Genomic DNA, 17,306 nt, shown 5'->3' on the forward strand with positions numbered 1-17,306 from the left:
CATCCTTTCCTCGAATTTTTAGTAATATTTAAAGTTCATTACATCACCGTGACTTTTAAACCTACATTTAAAGATACAAACGCTAAAAATTTATAAAAGAATTAATAAGTTATTTTACTTTCTGTTTTTACAACAGAAAAACAGAAGATGCCAAGGAGAGATTTTTGTCTAACGGCGTTATCACACTTGCACATTAAAATTTTAATGTGATTCACATTAATTGTCGCTTGTGAGCGTCCAAATATGTTATTTGTGTCTTTGAGTCACTTAATATTTGGGGTTTTTCTATTTATTGATAAAGAAGTGGACTTGGCCTGCAAAAATATGTTTAAATTTACCTAAAGCATAAATATTTTTCACATTAAAAAATTAAAGAGAAAATCGCATTAATTTTTCGCATTACTGCCATAAATCAATTTATATCAAATTTTACGGGCCAAGTCTACCTTTTTATTAACAAATAGATCAAATTTTGAATATAAAATGATTCAAACACACAAATTACACATTTGGACTCTCACCAGCGACAATTAATGTGAATCATATTAAAATTTTAATGTGCAAGTGTGATAACACAGTAAGAAAGCAAAGAAAACCGTATGTGTTTTTACAAAAGGCTCTTAGAAATAATTTACACCATATTATGCACACTTTTCTTAAGGGCGACATAAAAATATTTCCGTTGCGTGATTTTATATAAAAATCGATGCTTTCCCACTTTGTCTTAATTGCACTAAATGTGCGGTTTTTTCTTAAGAAAATGGAACATACTATTTCCTTGAAATTATAGTGGAAGAAAATTTAAGACTAAAAATACCAAGAATATACTTATTTCTTATTATAATTCTTATGTCATTTTAGATAGTTAAAAATTAAATTTTGTCATAAGAAAATAAAATAAAAACTAATTCATTACATTAAAAATTTGGGATTTGCTAACTAAAATTAATTTTTTTACTGGACAAAAACCTTTTGATGTTCCTGTACCTCTTTATTATTGTATTCTAAAAAGAAGATCATCTTCATCACGAAAAAAAAATACAATAGCCGAAACTATTGAGATTGAAACATCAATCATGTCAAACATTTATGTTACATGTTTGTATGTGTTCATTCAATTGTGTTGTCTCGAATTTTTCGTACAAATATTTGGGAAAAAAAAGCATGAACCACCAATATATATTCTGCGTTTTTTGTCACTCAAGGTTCGTCTCTCTCGCAGTTTTGAGTAGACTAATCAACGAGCCAGACTTACTTTACAAATCTCCAAGCTCTTTCAGTCGTCACTTAGCCACCGGAAAGATTAAAGCACGGTTGATTTTTCTTTACATTCATAGAATTCTTAAAAACAATTGTACAAACGAAAATTATTAAAAGTTGTGCAGAATTTTATTGCATAATCAAGATGGGAGGGGAGTTTGATTAATATTTGTGTAGTGAAAAAAAAAGATTGTGTGGGAAAAAAAAACGTTTTCAAGGTGTAGAGCAAATATTGCATCTAATCAATAAGTTTATTTTTTATCTTGACTGATTAGATAAGACAAAGCGTATCCACCTTAAAAGCACTGACTACAGGAATACTATAATAAGACACCTTACCATTTCTGCTGGAAGAGTCATGAAGTGAAGTTCAAAAATTGTCTTAAAAGTGCGGCTAATTTGGAAGAACCCCAATTAACTTCCGTGATTGTTCTAAAACGTTGAAATAGAAGCTATATTTGAAATTAACAAAAAAATGTGTAGGAGTTCTTGAACGCAAAGTTTCATAGGAACATTTTTTGTGCAAAAGAAGAGAATAGCAAAAAACTGTGAATAATTTGTGATTGAAAAAATTCCCGGGCGACAAAAAAAAAGAAGAAAAGCAAATCTATATAAAGCCAACATTAATCCGGTTGTCGACCGAATGAGGCTTTTATTTGACTCATCATTGAACATTGAGTAGGAATATGGTGATTTTCATTGAGAAATTCAAATAGTGTAACAGAGAGTGATAAATAAAATAAATCAGCATGACAAAATTACCTATGCTAATACTACTACTTCATCAACTACTGTTGAGTGTTGTATCTGCTCAAAATCAAACAGAAACATCTCTTAATAATATCACAACAACACAAAATGATATACAAACCACCACTTCAATATATCACCTAAATGTTACCGAGGAAAGTCTAGATAATTCAACAATTTCCCCAGAAAAAGCATCCAATGACTATGAGGAGAAAATTGCTGAGAATATACCACCAACCTGCCATAACCTAAAGGTAAGGATTGATAAAGAATTTTTCAATCAATTCATGTCACTCAAAATACCTAACAATCAGATAGTACTTCGCACGTGGTGAATGATATATATATTTATTTTGTCTCAACTATGGACTTTTTCTCATTGACAAAAATTTATGACTAAACATGCCCGATATTACTTTCCGGTTATGAGGAATGAGTTAAACATTAAACTTCATGATTAATCAGACGAAAGTTCTCAGAAAATTTGTCGTCAGAATCAACTAAATATAACATCGATTCACATGAATTCCAAGGGATCAACTTTTTAGTCTTATCATACGTATCTTATGTACACTTGAGTCTTTCAGATAAAAAACTTATCGTTCAATTAACTGGAGTTTTTGCAAAATTGCCGCAGCGCACCCAAGAATTTGTGCATTGCGTATGTTGCAAATTTTTCGGACTCATTTCACTTCATTTTGGCTTATTTAAAGTTATTAAAATTTTTATAGCACAAACAGAATTAGGAAAGGGTAGGGCAATTTTACGTAAGCTTCACACTGTTTACTATGAATTAGTCCTTCTCACAAGATTTCTAGGTGTGCACGTGCAGTAAGGGAAATTGGGGCACCACCAAACACGGGGTAACACCAAACACTGCAATTTTTTAATAGAATATTTGACTTCAGAGTTCAGAGACCAAGACTAAAATTCTACAGAAAAAGTTAAAATAACGTTCCGGAAATGTTAATTTTACCCTGCAGTATTGACCCGAAATCGGTGTAAATTTTTTAGGAGTATTAGGGGTTAAGGTTACCCTTTTTCATGTTACCGTTACCATTAAAAAGGTGTAAAATTAACATTAAAAATGTTGATATATTTTTACACCTAAACAGCGTTAAAGTTATGAGGAAAAAATGTTAATCGCACCCCCTTTTTTTCTCAGTGTAGGGATGCTTGTCCACTGTAGAAATGGTTCAGATAGTCCAAGTAGTTTAGAAATAAAAATTAGTGTTTGGTGCTACCCCGTGTTTGGTGGTGCCCCAGTTTCCCCTATTACGTTTTCTTAGACAGGGATGGGATTGTCTCTCTCTCTATCATATCTTGTGAAATTAATTCTCAAGCTCACAGGATTTCTTGTGACTTAAAGTATATTCGAACTCATTAACGGCCATGATATGATACGATACATCATCTGCAAATATTTTGATGTCTCTTATTTACTTTAGTCCTTCAATTATATGGAAAAAATAGCTCGACAGGGGTAGAAATCTAGGATGATAGACTAACGGATGGAGCATTTTAATTCATAAATTCTTATTTTTTTTATAATTTTTAAGCCTTAGATTCCACAAAAATAAATATAACACGAAATAATATCCACATATACAGAGCATAAATTTTAAATTGAATTTAAAATTTTACTGCTGTTACAAATAGAAAATTTGTCAGAAAAATTCAAAAAATTTCGAATTTTACGACTTTTTCATATGGGTTTTAGAAACTGTTATCCTCATGCAATCATTATAAATTTTGTGACAATAACATAACAAAACTAAAAAATCACCTAAGAAAAAATATACCATACTTTTGTACGGAAATTGTATGAGAATGCTCCGCCCTGGGTAAAATACATTATTTGTGTCTCTTTTGTCTCTTCGCGAAAAGTCATGCCCGAAATTATGCACAAAAAGTTTGATATCGCGTCGGTTTTGATGATATTTTCCTTCATTATCTCTCATAATTTGAATCCTGGATGGAGAATTCTTTTCTAAATTAGTTGCACTATAAATGAATGATGTTTATAATGGTTTAATGTGAATTAAGTGACCAATAAGACCGATATTAGATAGCGACACATCTATTAATTTGTAAGGCGTAATTTTCAAAATGTCAATCTATCTCCACAATTTCTAGCTCATTAAAATAAATTCCAATAGTTTACCCTACTGCGTGTTTTTCTTATCTTTTTTTCAAAATGTATACATAGATCTCTTAAGAGATCTCACTCACACTTTAGTAGATTCAGAGTTACCATGTGCATACTTTACTAATCAGAAAATCCGTAGAATATTCTCCGAAAGCTAATTATTTTTCAATTAATAATAATAAATACCATTAAAAAAAAAAAGAAAAAGATTTTTTTTTATATTTTAAGTAAAAACGATCACTAGTTTTTTCGATACAAAAATACTTAAAATAAATTCGGTTGAACTATATGACCAGGCTATTCATATCCTATAGAACAATATAGGGGAATGTAGGCATGGTTCGCACAGAGTGAACTTTCAAACGATGTGAATTTTCTCTTTGTTTGCTAAGAGCTGACTTACCATTTCTCATCTCGTCTCATGAGCTTAATTATTATTTATCTTTTGGCTAAGAAATGACGAACTCGCTCTTTGTAAACAAAGAGAAAATTCACGTTGTTTGAATGTTCACTCTGTGCGAATCATGCCAACATTCCCCTATAGGATATTCCTTCTTTGCGGAATACTTTCTGATCATAACGATTACTCAGAAGACCTAAAGCTTAAAATAATAATTTAAAGTTATCCAAAAAAGGTATAGGTATAGGGGAAATGGTGCTCGTTTGAATTGCGGAAGCTTTGAATTTGGGCTATTTTCTCTTATTTTTAAATGAAACTGGATCTTATTACGATACAATTTAGCTAAACAAACCAATTGCGAAACAAAATCACATCATGATAAAGCTCAATTCCTTTCAAAAATAGGAGAAAAAATAATTTCAAAGCTACCCCAATTCAAAGGCGCCCCACTTCCCCCTAAGAACACAAACTGTAAAATATATTTTTTACAAATTAGAACAGTTTAATTTTGAAGACACGTTAGATCTAAAAAATAAATAAAATAAACAAAATAAAAATATAATTTAATATGGGATACTCACTGGGGCAAAGTCACAAAACGAATATTTTATTTTTTACAGGCTACCCGAGCGCCCCAGAAATTTCTAATTAGCGCAATTTTATAGGAAATTTATTTATAGGAAAGTCATTTTCCTCTATTTTGTAAGGAAATACATTTATCGAGCTGTTTTCTAAAAACAAAAATTCTAAAAATCGTTTGAAAAATTGTGTTCAGACATAGGACAGTTCAGACATGAATGACTTTAGATTTTAATCTTGAGCCAATATCCAATGAACGGGACTAAGTTAGATTGATTATAAATTCATAAACGTTTAGCATATAGCTCCCTGAAAAACTGCAAAGGTTTATCCGAGTTCCAGAAGGTTTCAAAACGCCAAACAAGAACCAATTTAATTGGTTTTTCAGAATCTAATAGATCATTTTCCTTCATCAAACCAACCCTAAATCAAAATTTTCCCAAGAATCTTAATTGATAAGGAATTACAGAAGGTAAACCATTTGGCTAAGCCTTAGGTCTGAAGCTCGTTTCACACTGGTTACAATAATTTTAAAATAAACAAAGCTAACACATCGCTTTAATGTAGTAAATATTTGTTGCAGCTTACCTGTTAATATATTTAGCATAATTCACTACTTTTGCATTGGATTTAAACCGACCATTAATGGGATACAGAATATAAAATCGCTTTATAAATGTATAGCGTTAACCAAGATTACATTTCAAGGGAATTTAAATAAATCCATCATAAATTGTGCAAATTTTTAGAATATCAGCTAATGATAATCCACTTGAATTAAAAATTTATACCATTTGCTTATTAGTGTCCTTTGGTATAATGTTGAAAGTTTTTATAACATTTTTGCAATTAAAAATTTGAAATGAGTTTATATTATCACTTATTATTATTTCAAACGCTCATAAACCCTATGCTGTACTTTTTCGCATTTTAAACCTAACAGTCAATATCATTAATTTAGACATTAAACAGACATATTTAGATAAGTTTAAAGAAAAAAAAATAAGCCATGAAATCTCCACTGAAAGGCTTAATATTACATGTAGCATTAGAGGAATAACAATTCACCGTGAATTAAAAAGGAAATGCGGTAAAAGCATCCCAATCAATTGTGATTCCCCTGGGTAAATAGATAAACTAAAATTAAACATATGATAAAACATCAATTTAATTGGATTAACAATGAACTTGGGTTACTCATGAAAAGTATATATAATATCACAATTTCAATTTAACAAAAAAAGTTGGTCTTTTGCGTATGTGCATCATAATTATATAGTTAATTTAATTGCTTTGTTGCAAAACCAATGAATTTCAATTCATGTAGTGTTATAGGTCCAGGGAATATGCGGTATCAAATAATTGCATTAATAAATGAAATTTAAAAATTAATATATTTTTTCCAAGCTTCGGAGAAGTAGCAAAAAAGTAAGTTTAGCAAATAGCATAAGTTACTCGTTACCTAAACAGCTTCTTTAACTCTTTCGCGTCCATAGGGTCATATATGACCCGGGGAAAAAAGTTTCTTTTTGGCTATTTACATTAATTGAAATCTAACTGGAGTTTTGAGAAAATGAGCCAAGAATCTTACATCCTTCTATTATGATGTCATGCACGAACAGATAGATTTCAATTAATGTAAATACCCAAAAAAAACTTTTTTCCCCGAGTCATGACATTACCCTATGGACGCGAAAGAGTTAAACTGCATTTCCTCATTTTCCAGTTGCTGATACAAGATGGAATATAGTATTTCGCTTTTCGCATTTTATAGGATTTATTCTTCATGCATATTTTCAGACAATTTAAAAAAAAAAATCTTAATGTCGTATAGGCTTTAAAAAAAATTGCACTATATTTGTTAGTGTAGTGTAGAGGTAATATTTATGAGAATTACCGTTTGGCGGTCAGGTACAAAAATTAGCACCTCATTAAAAGCTAAATTGCTTTATTTATTTATCAACCAAGCGTTTCCATTTTTTTTACTATTGATAATAATTTTTACAGAAAAATAAAAGGAAAATGTTGAACTCTTTAAAGAGATATATGAAAATACAAAAAAAATTAAGCTTATCTGAAGGGGATGCGTTTTTTTACATTTCCACCACTTAGGATATGAGTCGAACAACTCGATTTTTTACAGAAAACCTTTTATTCCCTGTAAATATTATAATTGAAAAATAATTATTTTTAAAGTTATATACAGGGTGGCCGAAAAAATGCAACAAACTAAAGCGCTATATTATCCTCATTTTTTTGTTCAACTTTTTTGAAATAAAGAAAAAATGGTAGTAAATACATCAATATTTTAGAATATTATCGGTCTTGTTCAATACGATCTTATTTTGACTTAAATATGCTCTTAAGTCGTAAATTTTTCTTATCAGAAAAAATGACATTCTGCGAACTGACCAGGAACGTGCAAGCTAATTTACTCCTTCGTCGATCGAGCATAACTCCTTTATGACGATCGACGATGTCTCTTCCTTTTCAGGATTTTTAAGGCTTCATATAGAGGTCCTTTAACAAAATTTACTTCATGGTTATTTGCGATCTATGCGTCTCAGAGATCGTTTGTTTGCAGAAGTGACGCAGATTTTGTACAATTTGCTTCTTCACTTTAAGAACGCTTACTAAATAGCAATGAAGCATTTTTTTAGACCTCCACCAAAGCATTTTAAAATGCTACTAGTATCCCTGTATCAAGTTATGTTTCGAAAAACGGAAAGTTTAATTACATTCAGGGTTTTGAAGAGCCCTAACGGTAGCTGCTTCCGCATTTCTTGCAAAACATAGCGACATTAAATTGCCGCGTTTAAGTTTCATTACGGTGTAAAAAAGTTTTACAAAATATTATCGAAAATGCTTTTGCAGGCTTTTAACCAATAAAATTAACTACCACTATGCAAAATATGAAATCGCTGTCACCAGTAGTTTGACAGCTATGCGCTCTGAAAGTTGTTGCATTTTTTTCAGCCACCCTGTAGATTTAAATCTCAAAAATCCTATAGGGGAGACTGGGGTAGAATTAGCCAGCAAATGAAAATTTTCATCGCGTATAATTTGTACAAAAAATGTTTGTATCAGGCTGAAAAATGTTTCAATGAATAGGAAGAGATGTGTTTACTTCGAATAAGTTGTGGTTTGCTCAATATTCCTTCCAAATCAGACTATAACATCCCACTGTCTAATACCATGCGCGGCTAATTCTACCCCGGTATTCCCTACTCTGCATGTAAAATCTCAGCTTCAAATCGCTCTTCCTGTAAAATTTGCCTACTGCAAGTTATTCGTTTCTTATTCTGAGCGGTCGATTTAATAAAAGTCATTTTCAATTTCGTAACTTCAGCAGTATAACCAAATTTCAAACTTTATATTTTCTTCTTTTTATGTTTCATCTCTCTAAAATGACACAAACTTTAAGTGATAACTATAATCGTGTCAGAAAACTTAGTTCCCAAATAAACCCAGGCTGATCTTCGAGAATATTTAGTTGAGTAGTTCTTCAGAACAAAAAAAAAGTTCTGTATTTAATCAAAAAAAGAAATGAAGATACGAATTTAAAACAGAGTTCTGATTAAAATTTAGATCGTTTAAACGATTGTTTGTTAATAGAGTTGGTAAATTTCAAGAAATTTTATGAATTTCCGCCTAAAGTAGATGGCGACTACTGTGAAATTTCTGAAATTTTACCAGCTCTATTTGTTAAAAAATTGTCAAAAGGAAAAAGTCCTTCAATAAATTATATAAAAATCTATCATTGAGGCTATTTACACACTGCATTAGATTGAGATTAAACTATCCTAAAATCGGATTTTAGGACAATTCAGTCTCAATCTAATGCTGGGAAGTAAATGACCTCAATAAAACCGTTAATATTTCTGTCTCAGATTGAGTCTAAATTGTCCCAAAACCCGATTTTGGGACAATTCGATTTCAATCCAAAGCGACAATGTAAATGGCTTCATTGGCGGAAAAACATGCTTTTGATAAACTTTTAACAAACATTGTAGCAAATCGTTCTTCCAGAGTAGTTCATTAATTTAAGGGCCTCTACACAGTAGGAAAAATTTCTTTAAAAATGCCTTTTTAAAGAAAATATCCGCTATCCTTGTAAGAAGAAACGTCAGATTTAAAAAAAAAAAAACAATTTTTGACGAAAACTGCTTATAGTTTAGACTCCATAGAAGAAAAATTTCAATAAAAATATTTGTAGATCTGTTTTGTTAAAAGTTTGTCAAAGGGCTCTTCTTCCATAAATAATATGAAAAAAATTTAGGGTGAGAGGAACACATATTGACACTTTGTTTAAGCACTCGTGTCAGGACCTATTGACACCTTATGCCCTAGTTACACTTACGACTTAAGCCGAGAGACGACTTAGTGGAAAATGATGGAAATGTAGTTTGATCATTATTTCTAATATAATTACGCTAATCCGTCTCTCGGCTAATCCTCGAGTCTGTCAAGGGTTTTACTCTGTACCATTTGGAATACGAAATTTGAACGTCTATTCTTATCAGAAGACGTAGACTAAGGAAAAAACGTCATGTTATTTAAATTTTATTAGAAACATTAAATAAATTTCAAGATTTTGACAAAAGTGTCAATAGGGGTTCCCTGTCGAGGAGGTGTTCCTTCAACACTATAATTGAAGAAAGAACATCCTTTTGACAAACTTTGAACAAACATTGTAACAAATCATTCTTCCAGAACAGTAATTTGATACACAGAGAAAAATTTTAGTAAAAGGAAACGTTTGCGCAGCTGTTTGTTAAAAGTTTGCCAAAGGATGTTCCTCATTCCTTTGACACATTCTTTTGTTGAATTTTCAAACAAGCAGCCTTACAAACCATTTTCCTTCAGAATAGAATAGGACACAGTAAGGTAAATAAGAACACCATCATCCCACGCATTATTTGCCTTTCTACACGACACATGTAGCATTTAGTCAACTTACCCTTCCCTTACCAAAAATAGAAAAGTAATTAAGGAAAACAACCTCTCCTACATTTTCTAGCGCCTTCCTACGCAACCAATCCTCACAGAATCATCAGCAATCAAGAAATGCTGTCCAAAGGATGAAAATCTCATTCACACCGATAGGAATAACAAACAATGCCAACGTACAAAACACAAATTTCAACCAACTATCGTCAATGCGACATTCTACGAGGGATGTATTGAGGATGAAGAGACAGAATCACTGAATTTGCCGGAAAAATATGAAAATCCGTGCATGAATCGTGAATCATTCATTTACAGCAAACACGATGGTGATTTGCTGTATGTTCTGCTAAATGGATCGCTATTGATTGTAAATGAGAAATTTGAGTGGATTGAGATTCGTGACGAATACTGCTTGGACACTGATGACAATGGCGTACTGTCAGCAATTGTTTGTCCAGATGAACTGGGAAGTTCTACTCCCGATGCTGAAGTCACTTATGCACAGCTTATATTCTTAGCCATATGTATGCTTATATCCATTCCATGCCTTCTAGTCACATCTTTCTTCTACCTGGCTGTGGATGATCTAAGAACACTACATGGAAAATCCCTTGCATGCCACTGTCTTTGCTTAGCACTTCGCTTCATCCTCATCACAATTATTCAGCTTCACATTGCTGTGCAAAATCTATCGAATTTCTCCAATTACTTCATCTATATGATTCAATACTTTATTCTGGCCGCCTTCTTCTGGCAATTTGTCATGTCAGTGGACATTGTCATTAATGTCTGGTACTATTTGCCGAAGAATATCTCACCAAAAGGAACCCTCCGTGGTTGGATACACTTCTCCATCTACTCGACCCTCTCAATGATCCTACCGATCGTTTTTATATTCGCGGCCATTTCACGTCACGAACGCGAAACACCCTATTTCCTCAAAGGAGTCCACTGGGATGCATATTCCAATCAAAATTTCTACATTCTTCCCGTCATCGTACTCCTGTGCCTCTGTTTCTGCTGCTTCATTGGTGCTTACTACGGATTTCAGCAACTCAATGAACTCAACATTATGGCATGGCTCATGAAGATGAACCCCATCAAGAAGCACGACAACGAAGTACACACAACCAAATTATGCACCAAAGAAATGGAATACGTCAAGCATTCGTAAGTTCACAAAAAATAATCCCTCTTCTGCCAACTTCCTTCAAAACGACTTTTCTATCCATCTTTCCAGAGCAAAATCAACTTTCTACATGTACTGCATCCAAGCAATTTGTTTCATTTTCGAAATAATATCTTTCTATGCCAATGGCAATAACATTATTCTAATGTTTGACACCATCAATGCTCTCCAAGGACTTCTAATCTTAACAATATTCGTCTGTTTTCCACACACAATAAAAATCATCAAAAGCTGGTGGAAAGACCGCGGATCTCATGTGGTTACAGAGACGAATATCGCAGAGAGTATACCTCTGCGGGATATTAGTAAAAACACAAATGAACATATTTAAAATAACTTAAATCCTAAGCTTATGTAGGTAAATAAAATAAATTGCTTAAGTATTTGTCAGCACTTACCTGAAGAAATTCCAGCAGTTGTTCAATTTGTGTGTCCAGCTCGTTCTTTTTTTAGTTTTTCCTCCATTGAAACAAGTTCCTAGAAGATTACTGGAAACACGATATTCCGGCCATGGACCAATATTCGAAAGTAACCTGGAAATATTCAGTTTAACGTCACAAAAATAACACAGGAGAAACCAAACAGGATGCTGCGATTATCAAAAAGGGTAAATGTAACTAGGGTAAATGTCCTTAATTCAAAACCATTTCCAGTCGCTTTAACTTTGACAGAAGATTCAACACATTAAGTTCATATTTTTTCTAAAGAGAATTACATAAATTTTGCTCCTTGACTCTTCTAGAATGTTACTGTTTAGTGAAAATCCTTTAGATATAGTTTGAAAGCTTCTTAAATACAAGAAAAATACGCGAGTGTAAAATGCTTCTATTGAAAACATATTAATCCAAATGGAGACAAGGGAAAGTTTCTAATTGGAGACAAACAGTGTAAGTGAAACCGCGACGAAAGACTTCCAAAACCTTGTTGAGTTTCTCTTGAGTGCAGGATTTGTTCTTATTCTTGATCTTTTCTCTAAAAATCTCACCAAAAAATCATATTTCCGGGGTTTCCTATTGAAGCATTTGCAGACACTTCAGAAAAATCGTTTTTGTTCACGAAATAGTTAATTATTTCATTTGAAAGCTTCACGTACCGTTAACAATAAATATTGGCACTTAATTTAACTAAAATTAGCCAGAAATATGACATAAATGTTAAACAAAACGAATAAACAACAGTCACCTCATTGTGTTTTTCATTGGAAAACATGGTCGATCTATGAAAAATTCAATGGTAGGAAGGTACACTTTTAATTTTTCTGAGAAATTAACAAATTAAAATTTGTGAATATGAATGGATTTTCGCTTTATTTGGAGAGCAAAATTAACTAAATAATGAAACTGACATATAGAAAATATATTAATATAATAATTTAGTACTGTATTTATCATGAAAATAATGACGTTTCCATTTGGAGTAGCGAAAAATTTCCATTTGGAGCAGGTTTTGAATTAGCTTAATTTACCCTACTCCATACTATTTCACGTCGACTTAGAATTATTATTACTCCCTGAGATTTATTATTCCTGGAATCAAGTAATCCTACATTCGAGTGACAAAAAAATCAATTTTTTGGATAAAATTTCACTGGCAACATAGAAAGTTGCCTACTTCAAATGGCTCTCCTGATAAATTGTTTTTTGAGATAGAATTGTATGTAACAGAACCGTGGACTTCAGCCATCAAGCGGACGAAACGAGAAGTAAAACTGTGTTTTTTTTTTACCTTCGAAAACGATCTTCGAATATCTCTTTTTTTTTGGGTGAATTCCGGCGGTGAGCGCTCTTGATATTGGACTTCTTGAGCAATTTCAATCCAAAATAATTTTAGGTCAAAAGGTGGAATACAAGGAGTTCCGGCTTAAAGGTGTCTACACATTGGAGCTGATTTCATCAAGAATTATTTCAAGAATTTTTTAAAGAAAAATTTATATTTTTGAAGGAATTTTTGAAGAAAAATGCCTCCACACTGGGTTTTTTATTTTCCATCAAAAATTTTTTTGACAGATTGCCATCATTTCCAAGTATCTTGCTCTTCTGACTGTTTTTCACGAAAATTTGTTGTTTCACTGCTGGAAAAGGTGAGAAAAGCGTTTGGTGAAGTTCCTTGGGATAGTATTTAGTGAATTTCTGAAGAAAATCTTCTAAATATGCAAGGGAGTAGTGTTTTTCTGGAGAAGTCGTTCCTGATGGAATCCAACCCAGCCTTTGAAGGAACATTTCCTGTGATTTTCCTCCAGAAATTGCCGGAAGTTAATCCATCTGTGTATTCTTGAGGTGTTCCACAGTACAGTGGCCTCGTACTCCATGGATTGCAAGACGGATGGAAAGGAGAAAATTTACGGGCACTTTGGAATCTCTATATGCCTTGCCGGGCCGACTCTTGCCCGTTGAATCAAAGAACGTAATGGTTTTATATTTTTTATGGAATTGAATTTACAATTGCATATGAATAGGGTAAGTGTGCCAAATTTCGACATAGTTGCATGCAAGCGCCAAAGTCTCAAGTTTGAAATGCAATATTTTTATTACAAATTGATTGTTTTATTCCTTCTTCTTAAGAAGTGTTGTTTGGAACCTTGTAGACAGTTTACCGTCTTTATTTGCTCTAAAATCATTTTTAATACATTTTAAAATGAATAAAAATGTAGACATAGCTTTAGTGGCCTATTTCGGCCACCTTCATTCTCATAGATTTTTGCCTTTCGGGAATTTTCCCAAAGCCTTTTTTACGTCATCTCGTTTGTCAAAGCTACATTTTTGTTATTCTTTTGCATTGTATAATCTTTAGAGCAGAGGTTTGCAAGAACCGTTAAAAACCGAATAAACGTCAAAATAAGTTCGTTCTGGTAGCGTTTTGACCATTGCCGTACATGTTTCATTTTACGTTTATTCGGTTTCAACGGTTCTTGCACGCCTTTGCTCTAGAGTATGTAAAAACTAAAAATTCATGGAAATTTGAGGAACACAAAAGGTGGCCGGAATTGCAAGCTGGCCGGAATTTAGCACACTTACCCTAAGGCTTTAGTGCTATAAATTCAAAAACGAACTTCTTCACTAATCTGCTTTCTTTATTTTGTTTTTATTTAAAAATTACAGTCTTAGACTTATTGAAAACTTTGCCCTATATTGTCTTAAACATTACATACATCATCTTTATGGTAATTTCACTGTGAGGATTCCTAACACAAATAAATCAAAATGGCACTTCAATATTTCCAAGAAATATCTTTTTTTTAATCTTCTTTTAAAAATTACGCAGATAGATCATTATTTTTACTAATATTTCGTCTAAATAGATTCTTTTTTTTATGAGAAACATGAAAAGGATGGAAAATTTTTTTTATAGCTGCACCATTGTTAGTTTTGTGTTCTTTTTTTTTAATCTGCCCTAAATACATTTGGATATTTAGCTGCACAAGAGATTCTTAATTCGTTCAAAAATGTAAATGTGCAATGATAAGAATTTATCATTACCATGTTAACACTACAAAAAATTCACAAACGATTCCATAAAGTATATATAATTGGAAAAAAATAATCTCACATTCTAAATAGAAGTATTTTGATCACTTAACATATTGGGACCTTATACACTGAGAAAAATTATTTGTAAAATTAATTAATTTTTTATCTGAAAAAAGCTCATTTTTTGTTTTTATTTTAGTCAAAATAAGCTTTGATAACTGAGATTCTCTATGCATTGGAAAAATTTGCACATAATATTTTAACAAAACTTTTGTTAAACTGACAATTTTTTTTACAAATAATTTTTCTCTGTGTTGGATTTTCCTCCATTTTCTCCAGAATTTCCACAATTACTAATAAAAAATCTACCTTGCTATATTGAGAAAAAAACGTCATGGACATGGCACAATTGCTCAGTATTTAAAAAAAAATCTCAAAAATATATATTTTGTAAAAGGATTGAACTTACGGAAATGGCGATTCGATCTTCATGATTTCTGGAAGTCTCACATTCATCTCGGGAAATTTCTGGATGAAATTTCAACGGGGAATTTCCTTAAGTGTCCCCCCTTTGTATCATTTACCTTCGTGTTAATTACACGAAACATTTAAAAAAAAAACTTTTTTTTTTAAAAAACAGCCATTGAGCTCTATATACATTTTTTGGGTGAACTTTTGGGGATCTCCGTAGGAGGAGATCCACTGAGCACGGATCATAGAATATCCTGATTGGATGTTTCATCTTGAGTATGCTGAAGAAGTCCCTTCTTCTCTTCTGGCGCCACATGTGACACCTCTGAGCCCCCTCCAACCCCACTTGAAGCACCCCCCGAAGCATTCCCACCTGCCGATCCGGCATACATTGATTCATACACCGGATTGGCAAAATGCCCCTTATCTTCCTCCTGAATAAACACTGGCCCATCATCAGCATCACCCAAATACATTGGATTGGTAATCTCAACATTTTCCGTGAGTCGAGCATGGGAAAAAGGTTGCCCAATGCGTCGACGTCGGAGGACCAAAGTGATAACCAGGAAGATGGCAAAGAGGGCAAATAGGATACTGAGTATTGTTACAAGAGCCGTAACAGTACCGCTCGTGGACTTTTCTGCCACTGTAAAAATCTCACGGCACGGCTGAATCAATCCACTGGCACATCTGCATTCATTTATCGAATTTCCCGGTTCACACTCTCCGCACGCTCCTCGACAATCCGGCGGTGTCATACATCGCTCTCCCGTCCAGTCACCAATGCACATACATACAGGTTGATTTTGCGCATCCATCTGACAAAGACCATTGTTCCCGCAGTAATTGTCGCATTCCGCTCCACCGACAAATTTCTAAACAAAACAAAAGAGAAAGTGCAGAACTTTTTATTTAAAATTGTTCTTAAATGATCCCAATCCCAAGTAACACAATAAGCATGAAAATAGAGCTACATTATTCCTTGTTCCTTAAAAAAAAGGAGTGGCGAAGCGTCCCAGGCTTTGTAAAGTGCTCGAACTCGTGACTTAAATACTATGCCTCTAAAGTACTTTTGCATAAATCACTCAAAAAATCCCCCAAAATAGTTTTAAGAGTAAGGGCAGAATCACATTGACAATAAAATGCTCGTCGTAGCCTCACCGTATTTCCTTAATTTACGCATTTTCATTGCAATTCTTACGCAAATTTTCCATTATCATATTACCTTATCTCATACTCGGTGGGCTCTGTGGCACTAGGTGAAAATAATATAAGAAAATTAAAGAAATAAAACGAAAATTCGATAAACGGTGAGCAAACAAAAAACTGTATACTATTAATTTCTCGTACAATCATTGCTCTACCTGACGATTTTACTCGAAGGTTTTTTGAATTGTAACGGTATATTCCAGTATATTCAGAAAAAAATTGTAGATTTTCGGCAGAATTTCTTCCTAGAAAATCTGCATAGTGTCCATTAGAGTGGAATCACCACTTCTCGCCAGTGCACCACTTCTCGCCTCGTATATTGAAATCGCTATTTTTCGCGATTTATGAAAGAAATTAGCCGCAAAGTTACTTGTATTTTTATTGCTGCTACGCATAGAATCGAAAAACACTAATTTATTGTTTTGAATTTAAATGTTTAAGCATTTTTTAGAGGGAATATTGTAAGCAAGTGCAATCGAATCCAATATTTCTTACCAAATATAGTAAGTGTCATGAAACTTTTATCGAACAAAATTTACGATTTTGAATCAATAATTTGTCTATTGAACATTTAATTACATTCGGCGAATACATAAAATTTGTATTTAGTTAGTTAATATTTCATTTTGTATTATTTTGATGTAAAAATGAGCCATGACGGAAAGTGGTAATATTCTAAAATTGATTCACCACCTGTCGCCATAGCTTTTCAATAGGCGACGCTAACTTCACTTCATAGATTCTCAGTTGTCAAATGATGATTAAACATTTTAGATAAATAAAGAAATGCGAGCAAAAATACTAATTTCTTAATAATCCCCAATAGAATGATACAAAAACGCGAAATTTAGGTCGTCACTCTGCTTAGTTTTTACTTCACTA

General features: G+C 32.7%; 2 protein-coding genes across 3 annotated transcripts in view; one reads left to right on the forward strand and one right to left on the reverse strand.

The window, feature by feature from the left end:
- The first annotated feature begins 1,220 nt into the window (after positions 1-1,220).
- On the forward strand, positions 1,221-11,684 carry LOC129802853 (probable G-protein coupled receptor Mth-like 14). The gene is made up of 3 exons (XM_055849013.1): positions 1,221-2,264; positions 10,159-11,258; positions 11,329-11,684. Exons 1-3 carry the CDS (start codon positions 2,010-2,012, stop codon positions 11,606-11,608), a joined length of 1,635 nt encoding a protein of 544 aa, XP_055704988.1. The 5' UTR covers positions 1,221-2,009; the 3' UTR covers positions 11,609-11,684.
- A 2,645-nt stretch (positions 11,685-14,329) lies between these two features.
- The window catches only part of LOC129802838 (low-density lipoprotein receptor-related protein 1), a 231,471-nt gene continuing 228,494 nt past the window's right edge, over positions 14,330-17,306 (reverse strand). For both annotated transcript variants that reach the window (XM_055848949.1, XM_055848948.1), the window contains one exon: positions 14,330-16,090. In XM_055848949.1, coding sequence (XP_055704924.1) covers positions 15,458-16,090 — 633 coding nt within the window. In that variant the 3' untranslated portion in view covers positions 14,330-15,457. The remainder of the gene's footprint in view (positions 16,091-17,306) is intronic.

Source organism: Phlebotomus papatasi, chromosome 2 (assembly GCF_024763615.1).
Source record: "Phlebotomus papatasi isolate M1 chromosome 2, Ppap_2.1, whole genome shotgun sequence".
In the NCBI taxonomy this organism is placed as follows: Eukaryota; Metazoa; Arthropoda; class Insecta; order Diptera; family Psychodidae; genus Phlebotomus; species Phlebotomus papatasi.